Source organism: Gloeophyllum trabeum (assembly GCF_000344685.1).
Source record: "Gloeophyllum trabeum ATCC 11539 unplaced genomic scaffold GLOTRscaffold_00009, whole genome shotgun sequence".
Taxonomy (NCBI): Eukaryota; Fungi; Basidiomycota; class Agaricomycetes; order Gloeophyllales; family Gloeophyllaceae; genus Gloeophyllum; species Gloeophyllum trabeum.
The window spans coordinates 1,025,180-1,043,055 of NW_006920418.1; the positions used below are offsets into that span (position 1 = coordinate 1,025,180).

Here is a 17,876-nt window from a genome sequence, read left to right on the forward strand (position 1 = left end):
GCTGATGTCGTTGCAACGATATCCGATGAACGAGTTCTATGTATCTATTTCTGCCGGCCTCCGATACCTATGGTTGTCAGAGCTACAGCTTACAACCATACTTATCGGAGCCTTGCTTTGAAATACCCCTACTGCGGGTGCACTGACCTGCATGTATAAGAATGGACTGAAGGTTCGTGTCTTCAATTTTAGAGCCGCCGGTCGGGACCATGCCAGGAGCAAAAGTGACAGACAAGACCATTCGGGTCGCCCTGGCCAAGGTGTACCCAAAGGAAATCTGGTATTTCCTTGCCAGCTTCATCATCTTCCTCTCCCTGGTCCACTTTGCTTCACTGCTCCTGGCGAGACTGACCCGACGGCCGGCCCCGTCCTCACTAACCTCGGTCGTCGATCCCGAAGGCGGCAGTGCTCCTTCAAGCCCCAGGCGGGCCACCAATTCCTTGCGCAAGGCTCCCACCGCTCTCGTTAACGCCTGGCGTATCCTCGCTTTCCGCTGCACCGTGCAGATTGGCAAATCGTACTCTCTGTGTTTCGCCGATCTATTCGCGACATGCGGGTATATTCTGGTCCTGTTTGTGTTCGCTTTGGTCAGGAGTAAGCATCTATGCAACATTTATCCATTCTGGCGATGGTAAACACTCTCGATTGTAGCCACCGATCTTGAGGGCGTCAAGTTCGACTGGTCATTCTACAGCAATCGGGCTGGTACCCTGGCTGCGAGCCAATTTCCGCTCATTACCGTCTTGGGTACAAAGAATAATGTCCTTACTCGTACGGACGCCAGTCTCTGCCGTTGGGATTCGACTGATGCGTTTGATATCATCCAGTACTAACTGGCATAAGCTACGAGAAGGTACAGTCCAAAAGCATCCGGGACTTGCGTTGGGCTCACTGTTAGTGATAGATGAACAACCTCCATCGCATGTCTGCTCGTGTCCTACTCGTACTCCTCTGGCTTCATGCCGGTTCCAAGGTAAGCGTCGCATTGTCATGTCTTCCCCCGATCATCGCACTCATTGTTGGCCTAGCTTGCAGTCCCAGGCGGGTAAGTAATAGTATGTGCCGGTAAGTACCCACCAACAAACATTCCCTGCAGTATCACCCCGGACGAGATTGGCACCACCTGGCTCAATCTGGGTTATGTGTCCGTGTTTGCGTTCAGCGCCCTGGTCTTGGTCTCTCTCCGCCCAGTCCGTGCTGTAGCATACGAGTTCTTCTTCTACATGCACTTTATACTGGCTTTGTGAGTCATGTAGTCCGATCCCAATCCTCGACCTACGTTGCTTACACGCGTTATAGCTTGATCCTGCTTGGCGCTTACTACCACACCGTCAACTTCAAGTGCGTCTCGTAACCTCCAAAGTCAGAGCCTAACCCTAACCACCTCGATCTAGCTTCCAGCAATACGTCTGGCCATCCTTCCTCGTATGGGGCCTTGACCGCTTCATCCGCCTCATCCGAGTCGTAGTTTTCAAACTCTCCCCGCACCTCTCATCCGCCTCCGACCCCTCAGTCACCGCCCGCGCAGACCTCCTCGCGCCCGACCTCGTTCGGCTGCGCGTCCCGCGCCCGCCGGGCTTCTCCTGGTCCCCGGGGCAGCTCTCCTACATCATCATGCCGGGCGTGTCGCGCCTGCCCTTCGAGGCGCACCCGTTCTCCATCGCGAGCGTGCATGACGGCGCGATGGACGGCGGCAACGGGGAGAAGGGCGGCGAGCACTGGAAGGAGGTGGTGTTCTTGATTAATGCCCAGAGCGGGTTCACGAAGCGCCTGGCGCATGCTGCGCAGAGCGGCGAGGCGAAGGTGAATGTGTTGTTGGACGGGCCGTATGGGTGCTCGCCGGATCTGGACGGCTCGGATACGGTTGTTCTCGTTGCGGGTGAGTGTCGTACACGCCAGTCGTTCGGCATCCACTGACATCCTTCGACAGGTGGAACGGGCATCTCTTACACGCTGCCTCTGCTTCTGTCCGTTGCGAAGAAAGGGCGGGCCCGGAGGGTCCTTTTCATCTGGTCCATCCGAGACTCGAGTAGGCCACTTCCTTTTTCCCATCCTTACCATTGAGTAACCACGCCTGTGGCAGGTCACCTGCGCTGGGTCTCCCCCGCCATCATCAAAGCGCTCTCCTTGGCGCCCGCGAGCATGTCCATCTCCGTCTCGATCCACATCACGCGCCTGGGCATCGAGTCCCCGCCCAACCCGCTCGACATCGGCAGTTCACCCATGGCGCGGTCCGAGGAGTCGCTCGACACGCGCGTCGGCTCGTCGTGGTCGATCGAGAAGGCCGAGGCAGAGAAGACAGTCGACCTCCTGCACCTGCGCGCTGTGCAGGTGTCGTACGGCCGGCCGGACTTCCAGAGACTCGTGCACACCGAGTTGGAGGGCGCCGAGGGGCATACCAGCGTTTGCGGTGAGTCGGCCTTCGTGCTTCCACGGTGGTATGTTTCTGATGGGGTTGATTGTGTGTAGTGTGTGGAAGCCAGAGCATCGCGAAGAATGTGAGGTCCTCACTGAGGGTTAACCCGTTCGCCGGACCGAATAGCGTCCTGAAGGGTGCGCCGAGCGTAACGCTGCACGTTGAGGCGTTCGGCTACGCGTGATTGTATTTATACTGCCATCGGCGGGAGAGTGTACACGCCGTTTGTATCGATACATAGCACTGTCATTACAATGCAAAATATGTATTCAATTGTAGAACATCTTAGCTGTACCTAGTGGATCACAGAGGAAAGAGGCAAGCTTGTTGAGAGACCGTGTCCCGCCGCAGAGTGACCTACACAGGGCAGATGATCGCTGCGCGGATAAGCCCCACCCACCCGTCTTCATCGTCAGTGAAGGTCTTCCTCATGGCTGTTGTTGATCCACACAAGTATCGCCCCAAAGGCGCGATCCACAGGGTGGCTCACTAACCACACGCTCCCGCCGGTGGTCGTCTAGACCTGTCGAACCCCGCCGCCTGGCTTGCCCAGGCGTGCAGCCGGCGCGGCGTGTCGGGATCGAGGTCCCTGAACCGCTGGAGGTGGAGATACGTGTCCTTCAAGTTCCAGAGCTGCATGCCCTCATTCTCGGGATACCACGTCACGGTGGGGAAATCGGAGGCGGCGGCGGCGGCGACGACCCCGCCCCCCAATCGCGGACGTGCTGCAGACCTGGTGCGCATGCACGACCGTCGAGCGCGGCGTCGGGCGGAACTGGCGCAGGTCGAGCGGACGTTCGCGACGCATCCGCGGGAGCGGGTCGGCGCCGACCACGGAGCTCTGCGGGACGAGCTGCCTCAAAATCCGCCATGTTCTGAAGAAACAGTCGAGTACACGCAGCCATTAATGTTCGCAAAGAGACGCAGAACAAGCCGGGAGCTGCGTACATGCTTAGCGGATATTCAAATTACATTGCATCCAAGTGTGAATGCGACCACGAAGGAGACGCAAAATACATACATGCCGGTGCATGAGTGGAGAAACCCTGCAGAGGACGCTAGCCTAGGATAACTTATACGGGGCAGATGATCTCCGCACGGATGACCCCAACCCACCCATCTTTAGTCCTTCCAAGGCTGCATAATCTTGCTCAGGTCTTCCTCCGTCGCCACCCCCGCCGCCTTCGCCGCGCGGGCAAACCAGTCCGCCTGGCTGTTCTTCACCCACAGGTCGTCCCAGAACGCGCGGTCCCCCGGGTCGGTGTAACACCAGATGCTCGCGCCGACGGTCATCTTGGAGCGATCGAAGCCCGCCTGCCAGTCGTAAACGGTGGCAGTGCAAGCCACGCGAGGGAGGATGAGCTCGATAACGATTTCCGCCAGAGTCGAGTCACCTGTCTCCCCTTCGTCGATTCACCCGCAACGCTCGTGCTAGTCATCCTGTCTCCCCTTCGTCGAGTCCCTCTCTTGTATTATAGCCCCCGCTTCATGTCTACTTCCACGCGAAAAATCAGAGCGGCGGACGGGCTGCTCAGGACGGTGTATTCCCCCGGTGAAGCAATGTCGGATCGCTTGCGTTCTGCGTGGAATGACTCGGCTGATCAGAGGCTTGTACAGATTACCCAAGGAGGGCGAGCGCAACGTCCTCATCACGTCCGCCCTGCCCTACTGCAATAACGTCCCGCATCTCGGTACGTCCGTCGCCCTCCTCACGCGACCTCCTTGGCATGATGTCGCGCAGGGAATATCATCGGAAGCACGCTCAGCGCGGACGTCTTTGCAAGGTGCGTCGCAGCGCTTTTTTGTCTACCTCCGACCTCACTCGGCATCATGCTAGATATAACCGTACGCACACCCTCATCGCACATCCCACCGCTAGTTGATCATCCCTCGTACAGGCACACGAAACCGCAGAACCCTCTACGTCTGCGGCACCGACGAGTACGGCACCGCAACCGAGACCCAGGCCCTCAAGGAGGGCGTCACACCTAAAGAGCTCTGCGACAAGTACAACGAGCTCCACCGGGAGACATACAAGTGGTTCGAGATCGGCTTCGACTACTTCGGCCGCACGTCAACGCAGCAGCACACCGAGTGCGTTTTGCTTTGCTTTGCTTGTGCGCTGCTAATCGCGGGCACGGGCTCCCAGGATCGCGCAGAGTATATACCTCAACTTGAAGCACAACGACTACCTCGAACGGCAGACGAAAGAGCAGACGTACTGCGAGGGGTGTAAAAAGTGCGTATCGCCGTCCACTGGCTCTACCTACAACGCGCTCACGATCACGCAGGTTCCTCGCCGACCGGTTCGTCGAGGGCAAGTGCCCGCACTGCGGCGCCGACGTACGTGCCCCCCTCCCTCCATCTCATCTCCCCTCACCCCGCTCTTAGGACGCCCGCGGCGACCAATGCGACTCGTGCGCGCGCACGCTCGACGCGATCGACCTCATCTCCCCGCGCTGCCTCATCGACCGCACGCACGCCGTCACCACGCGCTCCTCCGAGCACATGTACGTCAAGCTCGACAAACTCCAGCCTTTGACCGAAGCGTGGATCAAAAAATCGTACAAAGAGGGCAGGTGGAGCGCGAATTCGGTTATCAACGCGGAGGGCGAGCTGGTCGATGCGCGGTTGAAGGGGGGGTTGCGGCCGAGTCCCGTGACGCGGGATTTGCAGTGGGGGGTGCCGGTCCCGATCGAGGGGCCGGAGGACGAGGCGATGCGGGGCAAGGTTTTGTGTGAGTCGTCTCGTGCGCTTGCTCGTCTCTGTCCCGAGTTGACCTGGGTTACCGCGATTAGACGTCTGGGTATGTAACAGACTCGAGGCGTGTGTTCCGGGACCGCTGACCATTGCGTGTGCCGTAGTTCGACGCGCCCATCGGGTACCCGAGCATCACCGCCAACTACACGCCCGAGTGGAGGCAGTGGTGGTTCAACCAGCAGCACGTGCGCCTGTACCAGTTCATGGGCAAGGACAACGTCTACTTCCACACCATCTACTGGCCCTCCATCCAGCTCGGCGACGGGCGCCCGTGGACGACGCTCCACCATCTCTCCACCACCGGTGCGTCCTCCTTGCACGTTCCATTTCTGATATATTTTACGCCGTGTTGTAGAGTACCTGAACTACGAGGGCGGCAAGTTTTCGAAGAGCCGGAACCGCGGCGTGTTCGGGCCCGCCGCGAAGGAGACGGGGATACCGTCGCCCGTGTGGAGGTTCTACCTGCTGTCGGTGCGCCCGGAGACGTCGGATGCGATGTTCTCGTGGGATGAATGCGTGAGTGCTCGGCGCATGCGCTCGAGGTCTTGTGTGTTGCTCATGTGTCCTGCTAGATCGCGGCTAACAATAATATCCTGCTCAACAAGTAAGTTTTCAGGTCCGAGATAATATACAGGAATTAATCATAACGCGTCTCAGCTTTGGCAATTTCGTCAACCGCGCGCTCAAATTTATCGCGAGCCAATACAACAGCACCATCCCGGACGCAGGCGACGCCCCGGGCCCGCTCTCGCCCAACGACCCCGCCGACGCGGCCTTTATCGCGGACGTCAACGCGCTCCTGCGCGACTACACCGACGCGATGGACGCCGTCAAGCTGCGCCTCGGCCTGCAGACCGTCATGGCGCTCTCCAGCCGGGGCAACACCTATCTCCAGGCCTCCGGGCTGAACAAAACGCTGATGGCGGAGAACCCGCGGCGCTGCGCGCAGGTCGTCTCGCGCGCGGCGAACTTGATATACGTGCTCTCCGCGCTCGTCCACCCGTTCATGCCCGCGACGGGCGACGCGATCCTCGCGCAGCTGAACGCCCCCGCGCGCTCGGTGCCGGATGTGCTCGGCGTGGATCTGCTGCCCGGGCATGTGATCGGGACGCCGGCGCATCTGTTCACGCGGATCGACGAGAAGATGGCGGATGTGTTCCGCGCCAAGTTTGGCGGGCTGCCCGGGGGCAGCCCGGCGGCGGCGGCGGCGGAGGTGAAGGCGGACGCGACGCATGTGGCGCCGGGGATGTCGAAGCGCAAGGCGGCGGCGGCGGCGAAGAAGGCGAAGGCGGACGGCGCGAAGGCGGAGGGCCCCAAGAGCCCCGAGGTGCTCGCGTGGGAGCAGAAGGTCGCGGAGCAGGGGAATGTGGTGCGGGAGCTGAAGGCGCGCGCGCCAAAGACGAAGGAGGTGGAGGAGGAGATTGCGAAGAGTGTGGAGGCGCTGAAGAAGCTCAAGGCGGAGTTGGCGGACCTGCAGAAGCAGTCGTAGTTTTGTTTTTCTGTTCGTCACGGAAATTGTTTTATATCGGCCTGCGTATTTCATTCATCTGTTTGCATGCAATATACAGGTCTACCACTGCAATTCCCCTCATCCTGATGATGTCATGTGCAGGCATCCAAAGTCCAGATTTGACTGGAGACTTCGCAGTTGTCCCGAGCGATGACCTGCCAGAGTAAGAAAGTGCGAATGCACGAGGAGACAATACAAAAATCCTTACTGCAACGGCGAGATCGGACTCGGAAACCAATCGGTGATCGTCCGGGGGCTGCGGATCCATGAATGGCAGGAATATCTCCCATGCGTCCTGGAGGAGCGTCCACAGGGGCGGGAGGCGACATACGTCCATCACATGCTGCACCTCAGTCGACATAAAGAACCTGGAGGTGGAGGGTCACCTCATCGGATGGCGCCCAGAGGGCACTCAAAGCAATGCTTACTGATAGGCTGGTGGATCGTCTGCCGTCTCACTGGGCAGGAGGATCGGGTTGATCCACCAACGGGTCGGCTTCTTAGATCCACGGATGAGCAATTCCTTCCCTATTTTCACGATGGCCGCAAAAGTACCACTGGCCACGTTTTGCAAGGTATAGCCATCCTTGCTGGCCACGAGCTTCCACTGGTGGGAGCGGTTCGTTGGTAAGCAAGAAACGGCGGCAATACTTGATGACTTTGTACCTTCTGGCTCAGTGACCCGTCCGACTTGGACAGGATGACTGGAGTGCCTTCGGTTGAGCGGCCTCCGCGAAGGGTCATCACTGTCCCTTCTGAGAAGTTCTTGATCATATACGTCCCATTGTCCACGATGCGATAAGGAGACGATAAATCGCGAGCAACGTCCAAAAAGTCCATCTCCAACTCGCATGCGCGGCGGAAGATCTTGTTCCATTGTTCTTCAGCTTGTGGTGTCCAGTAGTGGGCTATGTTCCGGTTGATGAATGCTGTAGCCTATCCAGTCTCCGTTTCATCTAACATTCGAATTAAAAACGTACTGTGGTACGCTTGCGCGTAGGAATTGTCGGCGTTGAGAAGTACCCAAAGCCGGTAGTATGGGGAATCTGAATAACACAGCCAATGGGTAAATGCCGCTAGTGATCAGATAAATATGCAGACTTCTGATGGTGCGTGGATCTCTTGCAAGCTTGAATCCAATATCGGAGTATCCCTGCTAGACGTGAGCAGCCTATAGAGCTTCATGCATGCGAGGGACGTACGATGATGCACGGGACCAAGGCGATATGCATCCTACCAAGCCACAACGTGGTGTCATGCATCTCTGATAGAAGGAATAAACTAGACGAACTCGAACCAATTGCCTTCCCTGGCAATGCTGACGTTGAAGTCAACAGATGCTTGGAGCCGTTTACTGAGCGGTGTATCTTTCACGACGGCCCTCGGAAGTCCCAGACTGTTTTCGCATATCTGGTTCATAGCGTCGACGTAACTAACAGTGTGCGGGAGCTTCATGGCGAATTCTTGCACATCTTCGAATGCCGAAGTGGAGACGGATGCCATCCTAACACTGATATATTTCTCCACATATTTCGTGTCTTGCTGCGAAAAGCCAAGATCGATTTGAAGCGGGTTCCAACATTAGAGGTTGTACGTACGATCATATAATATCGGAATCCATCCAGGGAAGCAGTTCCCTTCGCAAGTTCCTGCAGATAAGGGTGATTCATGTATTTGTCCCAGACATCTTGATTGTTCTCGATCAGTATTCGGATATAATCAGGCCCTGTCTTATCCTCCGGACGTGATTTAAGGACGCCACCAGGGAAAGGTAGAGTTATTGGCAAATGCTGTATCCTGCCAGTGCGAAAGACATCGTGAGTTCTTAGCGAACGCAGGGGAATATAGGGACGACGCACTCTGAGTCTACTTGAGCGAACTTGAAAGCAAGTTCAGCTCGCGATACTGGTGCTTCGAGTCGGACGAACATAGCGTAGAAAGTGAACAGTCATCGGACGAGTTTGGGAGAGACGGGACCGGCTTTATGGGCAAGCATAGACCCACTATCGGGGTGCCTGGATTCCTTTCAAGTCAGATAAAGCTCTTTGTTTTACTGTAACTCGGAAGAGCTCCAGAACCGGGTTCGACTGTGCTTGGGTATCTGAGATATATGGAATGTCGAGCTTCTCGAACGATTCAGAGTTCACCTGCTAAGGTGGAGTCTCATGATCATGAACGCTAGCATTCCATGCACCGAAGGACTTACACGGTTTCCTGACTATTGTGGGTCATGATGATCCAAAATATTGGAAACATGATCAGAACTGCCCTTTGCAAGCCATGGGGCTATCATGGAATCGGGAGACGGTATTGGTTGGCTAATATCCGTGGGAATAGTCGAACGAATTCAAAGCCACGCTTCAGGCTGATATGAAAGGCACGCGGACTCCGACTGCACCCACTGCTGTCAGAGAACTGCTATCTTGCACCTTATGTTGTCTTCGCCTGATTATTGTGGTCGGAGCTGTCCTTGGGCCGAGCCTAATTTGTCGATGTTGCTTCACACACTAAAGACAGGCACCTTCGGCGCCTGGTTCATTGACAGAATCATTCTCGGGGTACAGCCAAAACATCGGAAACATGAGGGATTAACCTTACGTGCTTTCCGAGGCTCTGGGCATCCACGGTTTGCGAATACCTAAGCATCATGGGCCTTTGCTGTTAATCTCTTTCAGGTCTGAACTATGACATACGGAAGGAGATCCTCCTCCCGTGCGGCTGCTGCAGGAACTGTTGCTGTGGACTCTCTGAAAGTCTTGCTTCCTTTCGCGAAAGCTGTCCCCCTGGCGGGAGACTTACTTGGCGCGTCGATCGAGACTGTACTGGGTATTGTCGAGATCAACAAGGTGCATGGGTTCCAACATCCCTTGTAAAAGTACTAAGAGATTATCAGGAAGTAGAAACTCTGAAACGTCAGTGCACGGCGTTGACAGACCGCGCCTACACAGTGACAGCCGCTATCATCACTGAGCTTATGAAGGGAGATTCGAAAACTCTACCTTCTCGAGAGATCAAGGTCAAAGCTCTGAACGGGTAAGTGATGCTTACCCTACTCGTTCTAACGCATTACGCCAACCTCAGGAAGCACACTCGTCGAAATTCAGCAGTTACTGGAGAGTCTGACGGATGTGTCTTTGTGGCACCGAGTAACGGGAAGGGACAAAATTAAAGATCGGATTTCCAATCTGACAAACCGGCTTAACAATGCGATTGATGCATTTGGAGTAGGTAGATCTAGCATTCACTATTATCAAGTTTTGTAATCACACCTCTTAAACAGATAACGTCGATTATGCGTTTTGATGACGCCCTTGTGGCACTAAGTTCTGCAATGGCAGCTGCGAAAGCAGCACGGGACCTGACCGATCTACATCGTAAGCCTTCCAAAGGTATTTGGACGACGGCGGTGATACTAAAAGATTCCATAGACTTTCTCAGCCCTGTTGAAACCGCCAGCTTTGAAGCGCGTCACCCTGAGTCTGGCTGTCTGAGCGGAACGCGAGATGCACTACTGGAGAAGATTTCTGCCTGGTTCAATGACGAAGACCCCGAGGTGCCCCAGATTTTCTGGCTATCGGGATTGGCTGGGACGGGCAAAACAACAGTTTCCCATACAATTTGCGATATGACGAAGAAGATCAATCGGCTGGGGGCGGCATTCTTTTTCTCCAGAGATAGCACTGACCAGCGGCGAGTCTCGAGAATCATACCAACGTTGGCTTACCAGCTCGCGGCGGTTAGGCCGGAGCTGCGCTCCGAAATATGTGCATCCATTCAGAAGTATCCACACGCTCCCGGTAGCGCCCAGAAGTTGCAGTTTGATTATCTCCTCAAAGAACCGTTGCTCCAGTTGTCGGCGCACACGCCTACCCTCCTGGTCGTTTTGGATGCCCTAGATGAGTGCGACAAGGAAAGAGGCAAAGAAGGCGGCGACCTGCTGGACCTTCTCTTTGCGGAAGTCCCTCAAAGAAAATTGAGGCTCAAAGTCCTCGTTACAAGCCGGCCGGAACGATCAATCGAAGAGACGTTCAAGAGAACTGGTGGCGGCTCTTCAGTGTATCGCCCATCTATACTGCACGAAGTTGACCAGTCCATGGTAAAACGTGACATCGAGCTATACTTGACCCATCATCTACATCGGATCCAGATGGACCGGGCGATACAGCCGCCTTGGCCCGCCGATTACGCCTTGAGTCTGCTCCTTGCTCGTGCCGGTCTGTTATTCATATTCGCTGCCACCATGGTCAATTACCTCGCGGACTCTTATTATACCCCTCAAGAACAATTAAGGCGATTGCTTGAAGAAGCGGCTCAGCCGTCGTCCACCTATATGGGTGTGGATGAGCTGTACCTCCATATCTTACAAAGAATGGTGGAAGGCAGGCGAGACCGGGACCTACTTTGCAAAAGATTTCGTGACATTGTTGGAGCAATCGTGATCGCGCAAGACCCGATGTCCATTAAGACGTTGGCGACTCTCATGCAGAAGGAGGAGGATGAAGTTTTAGTGGCATTGCTCCCTCTTCGCTCCGTCCTCGTTCTCAATCCCTCGGATCGATCTACGCCCATACGCATCTTTCATCCGTCCTTTCGCGACTTCCTTCTCAATCGTGAGCGATGTATGGATGTCCAGTTTGCTATCTCTGAGGCAGAAATCCATGGACAATTGGCGGGAGACTGCCTAGCGATTATGATTAATAGCCTCAAACGGGATATATGCGACATTGGTGATGAGCCGATACTGAATGTGGAGATCCCCCAGCTTCAAGCGAAACTCGGTCAACAGATTTCCCCCGCACTATCGTACGCCTGCCGGCACTGGGGCACTCATCTTTCAAAGTCTGCCCAGGATGCCACATCTATGGCGCCACTGAAGGAGCAATTATCCGCGTTCACTTCACGAAGACTTCTGAACTGGATAGAAGCCGTCAGCCTCAGTGGCCAGTTCTCCTCATGCATCGCCAACCTGGCACTTGCCGAAGACTGGTGCAGGGTGAGTAACAGGCCCTTTAGAACCTGACGCTCTATTGATCACCTTTCGGTCGCAGGTGAACTCAATACGAAGCGATACCTATTCTCTCATTTCTGACGCTTACCGTCTCGTATTAGACTTCCAGAAAGTCATACGGGAAAGCACAATGCAGCTTTACGCATCTGCTCTTGCGTTTATCCCGAATTGCACGCTCCTACGATATTACGAGTCCGAACTGAGTTCTTCCGTCAGAATGACGACTCCTCGGACGGATAATTGGGACGTTTGCAATCTGGTGCTGGAAGGTCACACTGGCCCTGTGCGCGCACTTTCCTTTTATCCCGACGGGAGTCGGCTTGTATCTGGATCCGAGGACAATGATTTGCGGCTCTGGAATCTCGCGGATGGTCAATGTCTAATGCACTTATGCGGCCACTCTGGTCCAGTCAACTCGGTGGCTGTCTCCGGGGACGGAAACTACATTGCCTCTGGCTCCGACGACGGCACAATCCGGACATGGCATGCTGTGACTGGGCAGTGTCTTACCGTATTCAAGAAGACGAGAGGCGGTGTTATTAGTGTGACCTTCTCCTCGGACGGACGAACTATCGTCTCTGGGCATGAAGACGGACTGCTCAGGATCTGGGACGCGTCTACATGCAAGGTGCGATGGACCCTGGAAGGCCACGGAAAATCTGTCACCTCAGTCGCGTGCTCGAACAAGGATTCTTTCGTTATTTCCGGTAGTCTCGACCAGACCGTTCGTTCATGGGATGTGAAGACTGGGAGCCTGCAAAATTCATACCAGGGGCATAGCGCCGGTGTTTTGTGCGTCGCATCGTCATCGGATGGCACTTGTGTAGCGTCGGGATCCGAGGACCAATCTATAATCCTCTGGAGTGTATCCGACTGCAAAGAGATCTCTCGTCTAACTGGTCACTCGCAAGCTGTCAAATCAGTCGCCTTCTCCAGTGCCAAATGCCTTGTCTCCGGCTCAGCTGATGGTACAGTCCGTGTGTGGGACACGGGAGGAACTTGCTTATCAGTATTCTACGGGCATTCGGGAGGAGTTGACTGTACTCAATTCTCCCCAGACGGTGCATGGGTCGCGTCAGCGTCCGGTGATCGTACAGTTCGTGCATGGGACGCCTCGATGACAGGGGAACAGGGCTCCAGGGATTGGGTGATGAACGTCGCGATCTCATCCGATACTCTGCGGGTCTTTTCCGGATCCACGGACGGCGTACTGGGCTTATGGAATGCGCGGGATGGCAAACTGCTCAGCAAGCGGAATGCGCACAAGGGGCGTATCAATTTCACTGCAGTCTCCCCTGACGACATGCATGTCGCGACTTCATCCGTGGACTGTACCATCGGGTTATGGAACGTTCGTGGAGATGACCTTGTGCTCGCCCATCGATTAAGTGATCATTCCGCCAGTGTCCATTGCGTTGATTTTTCCAAAGATGGAGATTTTCTCGTGTCCGCTTCCGAGGATTGCTACGTGCGGGTATGGGATACTCGCCGCGGGACATGTTTGCGCACACTTCCTCGCCATGATGGTGGCGTCGGCGTGGCCACATTCTCTCCCGACGGGCTTACTATCGTGTCTGGTTCATTTGACTCGACAATTCGCGTGTGGAATACTAAATCAGGCGAGATGCTGGGATTATTATCAAACCATCCGAGTCCAGTACTCTGGGTCGCGTACGCGCCACAGGGTAATCACATCGTCGCATGGTATGAAGACGAACACGTCGGCGTATGGAAGATTCGCAGAGCTCCTCTCTCATACGAGGCCGTCCCGTATCGCGAGTGGAGGCTGGACAGAACGGACGACATTGTTCGCAGCCCAGATATGGTCGAGTACGAGACTCTAGTCAAATCCGACGCATACTACTACCTGCAGGAGGATGGCTGGCTGACGCATGCTTTCGAGGGGAGAAGAATATGTTGGATTCCTCCCAGCAGGCGGCCCGCATGGTTGAGAAGCTTATGGCTGTCCCGCGGACGGTTGTTCGTAATCGGATCGCAGACAGGTGGATTGACCATTCTGGATTTGGAATCTGAAGACTGATATTGTACTCCGGAAAGACAAATGCAATTGAGGACAACGGATCAGAGATACTAAGCAGACGGGGAGATTGGTGGCGACAAATGAAGACGAGTCAGGACAGGCCATCGATAATCTGCATCATATGATCAACGTCACGCAGGATATCCCCAGGAGAGGTGAACTTCTACCTGAGCCGCGATCCTCGAGAACCCTTTGATTTTCCTGCATTCCTCTTGTACGTTGTGGCCACGCGTTGTATTGAGGGTACCGTCGGCGTAGAACCGCTTCAAATACCTGCACTAGATATTCAATCCAGATAAGCGCCCTTCGAAGGCAGGACGGACCGAAGACACGCTTCCTCTTTGAAATCTGAATATATCTTCTTATTATACTTCCTCTATAATGCGCAAATGTCAATAATATGCGAGTAGCTGCAAGACGTAGGCAGTTACACAGACCTCGTTCTTCCTCGCTTGTTCCTCGTAAGGATGGCTCTGATGAATCAGAAAATGATCGGAGAGGACGTAAAACGAAATGCCCGAAAGGTACATCTCGTAGATACAAGCAGCTTTGTTACCGCCGTAACCTACGAAACGCTCGTCGCACCTGTGAGGGCAGCTCCGTTGTAATATACCATGATGGCAAAGAGGGTTCACTGATACCATGGCGGTCCCTCTTTCTTGAAGATCACATAGGGCTCATAGGCAGACTGGTATTGTGTCACTTTGTATACTTCACCAGGTTGCGCGACGTAGAACCTGTCATAATCAGTACTGTTGTGACCAGGTGCCCAAGAGCGATGGAAGATGTCGACGAGGCCTTGCCGCACGAGGGACACCAACTCCTTCTTGCTCTTCGGAAACTTCGACTGGTCCATGCCGTCCCTCTGTTTGACGTACTCGAACGCAGGGACGACTAGTGCTGTATTCCCTGCCTCCAGCTTGTCCATGATAGCGCGACTGCGACGGATACTGGAGCGGAAATCGGTGCAGACAGCAAAATCAACGTCCAGCATCATAACGAAGTCCGTTCGAGCGAAGAGGCGGGCGATATTGCGCCAGGTGTTAAACTGCCGATCGAACCGGTCGACCACGAGGTGTACATCGACATAGAGAGACATGAGCGGATCTGAGGTATATAATTCGTGGAGACGGTCAAGGAGAGCCTCGATCTCTTCCGTTGAATCTTTGATGTGAATAGCCACGGATACAGGACCTTTGTAGCTGACGACAAGCTTCTTGAATACTTCGAAACGGTTGCTTGTCACAAGGGTAGCGATAGTAATGTCGTCCTGTTCGAGGGAGGCTGTTGCCCTATAGAAGTACGGGATTATCTTGCTGGGATGCATAGACTGCGCGAACGCCTTCGACAAGAACAGCCCCTCAGACACCTCTAGTCTATTAGTTGTGGTTTGATCCCGGCCATAAGTTACAATGTGCTTGGAAGCTAGAGAGACCGTCCGATTAGGGGCCCGCGAGCTCCAGTATCCAGGAAAGTGATAGAACTGAATCCCCTCAGAATGGCCGGATGAGGGACGACCGTACAAGGATCCGATTTTCGTTAGCGGTGGTTTGATCCGTATTCCAAGGAGCCCACAGGTCGCGTATATGATGGAGGTACATATATAGATCGTCGAGACGAGTTGCAGAGTCCGGTAAACACGAGGTAAGAGCATAGGTCAGACGTTCACGACGATGTCCGCGTCCCGCGGCGGTCACAAGAGAACTCCTGGCCAGAGTAAGGCAAGGAAACCTGGAGACTGTACGACAAAAAAGTGACAGTTATAGAGGAGGAGGAGAGTGAGCGCTGCTCGAAAGCTCCAGCCTTGGACTCAGATATCAGCCGGCGAAGCCTCGGCATAATCCGACCTCATTCTCGGCGCTCAGCTAACTTCTAAGTACGTGCACACCAGCACAAGTCTTGGTCTCACCGCCCCGCTGTTTCCTTGCTTTTCACGTAGAGCTCTGTAAGGGTGCTTGAAAGCGATATGTCAGTACCGTTAGACTTCGTACAGGTGAGTTTCTGTCGAAGAGTATGTTCTGACTTCAGCCCTGGTCTATCAGATCAAAAGGAAACGCAAAAGGCCCCCTGCAAGGGTCTCTGTTGATCCTTGCTTGGGCTTTTATTTGACTCGTGCAGACGTCGAGCCAACGCCGGGTGGTCTGCCGGATATATGCGTCTCTTTGCAATCCCCTGCCGCCATCTACTCTGAGGTCCATTCTCTTTCTAGCGCCTTTGACCAGGAGCCCGGCTTCTCTTGTGTCGCGTCTCCATTGCCTGCTATTGCGACTCTTGAAGACGGTGAAGCACAGCCCTCCCATGATGGTGGTTTGAAATCGGCGCCAACGGATGACAATGAGGAAGATGATATGCACCGCTCCCCTTGCCTAGACGAATCTTCGGAATCTTTATCTGCTGCCAGTTCTTCGGGGTTTGGACCCGCCTCAATTCTCGGTGATCACAGGGTTATCGAACATACACGACCCCTCGGGCAGGCTATATGCACGCCGGTTACTACGACTGCCCGCGTTCGACGCTACCATGCGCACCACAAACGATTGAGAGGCACTCAGCGGTCTAGTCAACCGTGTGACTCTTCCAATGAGACGATCAATATGGATGCAAGCTCCTCTTCCGCTACTCGGTTTGCGAAGCGGCCTCGGGCATCTTGGGATTCTACTTCTCTCGGAAAGGTCCAAGGAAGACGCTCGTCTATCCGCAAGAAAAATAAAAGAAAACAATCTCCTCACCATCAAGTCAAATCCCTGGCTAAATCAATGCTCACTGCTGCTGTTCTGGCTCATGTTGACCTCCCTTCAAAATATCTGGCCGATTATAATTTGCACCGGCGCCCTCTGAAGTTTACGACTGACCTAGACAGCATGTCTGCTCCTCCTAACCAGAAAATTGGGCAAAACATTCGCCCGTCAGCCTGCTTCCGTCCGCCAGCTCTTCGAAGTTCTGACTTTATGTACAAGCGCAACTCGCCTTCTGTGAAGAAGGTATCTATGCCTATGTCGCATTGGTCTTTTCACCCGACTATCGAAAGCGCAGAAGAGCGAGCTGCAGGGAACTCTTCGCACGCGAAGGACGATGGTCAAGTACGGACTTCTGGACCAAGCACGCGTGTTCCTCTTCAATTCTTGCCAGTGATGAGTGATCCAGACAACCGGTCGTAAGATGCGCTACGCTGTATTTACATACGTGCGGCTGATCCTCTGCCAGCCGGCGGGATACTCACCTCGCAGGACGTCGGAAATTAACGCTATCGTCGGTCTCCCTGCCTCGATCCGCTCATGTAGGGTTTTCTCCGCCAGCAGACTTGAAAGACGTGGTTATAACCTCGGATGTCGGATCTGAGGACACTGGCATCAAAGTTCTCGACACGGACGAAGAAAGTAGTGGCCCTATATCCGACACCATGTCTGCTCCTCTTAGCAGGACTGTGGAAAATCTGCACCATCAGCTCGATCCTCTCCAACATGAACCGAACAACACTGAGCATGATTTACAGGAGAATGCCCGTCCGGCCGAGTCTGCGCCCCGGGCGAACTCCTGTACCGTTGCAAACGAGCAGGATCCTGCAGCTGCGGGTCCTGGTGCCTCGTTATTCCTATCTTCGAGGCAGCCTGCTATCCCGTCTTCACAGATCCCCAATGTGCCGATGCCGTCTACGTTCAAGCCGTTGAAACCTCTCGCCTCGTTCTTTGAAGAGTTTATGCGCACCGCCCGAGCTCTCAACGAGACCGAGTCTCCTCCGAAGGTTCAGGACAAGAAGAGAGGTCGGAAAAGAGCACGCAAGACTGACTTATGTGATTGATATCGGTGTACAATCTTGCTCTGGCCGCGGTACTCTTTCATACCCGTAATCACGACATTAGTAGTAGCCGTTCGCACTCGTTAAAAGCATTGGATGGCATCTCAAACTACTGGTTAAAGTTAGGGATCAGCAGTGTGAACTTAGCGTCCAAGTTGTAGGCAGACTGGTAGGGCCGTGCGAGGCCAGATTAGGCGGCGCTGGACGCCGGGTGGCACCACGCACCGGCCGTGCCCTTCGCTGGCAGCCCTCTGGCTTTACTCTCATCACGCTGCTCTGTACTGATCTCGCTCTCTCGACGCCTTGTAGTCTGCTGCATTACTCGAGCTGTGGCAACCTATGGGT

The 17,876-nt window shown here is 54.7% G+C and overlaps 7 protein-coding genes across 7 annotated transcripts; 4 read left to right on the forward strand and 3 right to left on the reverse strand.

The window, feature by feature from the left end:
• Positions 1 to 209: 209 nt before the first annotated feature.
• GLOTRDRAFT_44599 (uncharacterized protein) lies at positions 210 to 2,600 on the forward strand (the record flags this gene model as incomplete). Its single annotated transcript, XM_007869063.1, has 11 exons — positions 210 to 405; positions 652 to 771; positions 828 to 853; positions 905 to 1,018; positions 1,071 to 1,243; positions 1,300 to 1,341; positions 1,395 to 1,879; positions 1,931 to 2,029; positions 2,084 to 2,256; positions 2,290 to 2,410; positions 2,470 to 2,600. 11 exons carry the CDS (start codon positions 210 to 212, stop codon positions 2,598 to 2,600), a joined length of 1,680 nt encoding a protein of 559 aa, XP_007867254.1.
• A 173-nt stretch (positions 2,601 to 2,773) lies between these two features.
• Positions 2,774 to 3,160, reverse strand: GLOTRDRAFT_130539 (uncharacterized protein; the record flags this gene model as incomplete). The annotated part of the gene is made up of 2 exons (XM_007869289.1): positions 2,774 to 2,850; positions 2,911 to 3,160. 2 exons carry the CDS (start codon positions 3,158 to 3,160, stop codon positions 2,774 to 2,776), a joined length of 327 nt encoding a protein of 108 aa, XP_007867480.1.
• Positions 3,161 to 3,758: 598 nt separating this feature from the next.
• On the forward strand, positions 3,759 to 6,764 carry GLOTRDRAFT_139533 (methionyl-tRNA synthetase). Its single transcript, XM_007869290.1, has 13 exons — positions 3,759 to 3,978; positions 4,034 to 4,107; positions 4,158 to 4,200; positions 4,254 to 4,261; positions 4,315 to 4,510; positions 4,566 to 4,655; positions 4,708 to 4,759; positions 4,808 to 5,153; positions 5,215 to 5,222; positions 5,281 to 5,479; positions 5,532 to 5,692; positions 5,749 to 5,780; positions 5,834 to 6,764. The coding sequence occupies exons 1-13, from the start codon at positions 3,905 to 3,907 to the stop codon at positions 6,663 to 6,665; spliced, it is 2,115 nt and encodes a 704-aa protein (XP_007867481.1). The 5' UTR covers positions 3,759 to 3,904; the 3' UTR covers positions 6,666 to 6,764.
• A 14-nt stretch (positions 6,765 to 6,778) lies between these two features.
• Positions 6,779 to 8,616, reverse strand: GLOTRDRAFT_139534 (heme oxygenase-like protein; the record flags this gene model as incomplete). Its single annotated transcript, XM_007869291.1, has 10 exons — positions 6,779 to 6,841; positions 6,895 to 7,054; positions 7,115 to 7,293; positions 7,353 to 7,615; positions 7,667 to 7,732; positions 7,788 to 7,839; positions 7,889 to 7,919; positions 7,978 to 8,228; positions 8,285 to 8,483; positions 8,546 to 8,616. The coding sequence occupies 10 exons, from the start codon at positions 8,614 to 8,616 to the stop codon at positions 6,779 to 6,781; spliced, it is 1,335 nt and encodes a 444-aa protein (XP_007867482.1).
• A 1,491-nt stretch (positions 8,617 to 10,107) lies between these two features.
• Positions 10,108 to 13,381, forward strand: GLOTRDRAFT_9316 (WD40 repeat-like protein; the record flags this gene model as incomplete). Its single annotated transcript, XM_007868967.1, has 3 exons — positions 10,108 to 11,672; positions 11,752 to 12,841; positions 12,947 to 13,381. Coding segments are annotated over 3 exons (3,090 nt in total), but the record flags the coding sequence as incomplete, so codon positions are not given.
• Positions 13,382 to 13,866: 485 nt separating this feature from the next.
• GLOTRDRAFT_139535 (uncharacterized protein) lies at positions 13,867 to 15,062 on the reverse strand (the record flags this gene model as incomplete). Its single annotated transcript, XM_007869292.1, has 4 exons — positions 13,867 to 14,008; positions 14,059 to 14,111; positions 14,173 to 14,320; positions 14,371 to 15,062. 4 exons carry the CDS (start codon positions 15,060 to 15,062, stop codon positions 13,867 to 13,869), a joined length of 1,035 nt encoding a protein of 344 aa, XP_007867483.1.
• A 639-nt stretch (positions 15,063 to 15,701) lies between these two features.
• On the forward strand, positions 15,702 to 17,534 carry GLOTRDRAFT_130545 (uncharacterized protein; the record flags this gene model as incomplete). Its single annotated transcript, XM_007869293.1, has 3 exons — positions 15,702 to 15,728; positions 15,778 to 16,889; positions 16,940 to 17,534. The coding sequence occupies 3 exons, from the start codon at positions 15,702 to 15,704 to the stop codon at positions 17,532 to 17,534; spliced, it is 1,734 nt and encodes a 577-aa protein (XP_007867484.1).
• Positions 17,535 to 17,876: the final 342 nt, after the last annotated feature.

Excerpts from the sequence above, each read along its gene's own strand:
- GLOTRDRAFT_139533 (XM_007869290.1), top strand. The coding sequence starts at position 3,905 with ATGTCTACTTCCACGCGAAAAATCAGAGCGGCGGACGGGCTGCTCAGG. Across the intron at positions 4,511-4,565 it reads TCAACGCAGCAGCACACCGA|GATCGCGCAGAGTATATACC; the intron begins GTGCGTTTTGCT and ends ACGGGCTCCCAG. Across the intron at positions 4,760-4,807 it reads GCCCGCACTGCGGCGCCGAC|GACGCCCGCGGCGACCAATG; the intron begins GTACGTGCCCCC and ends CCCCGCTCTTAG.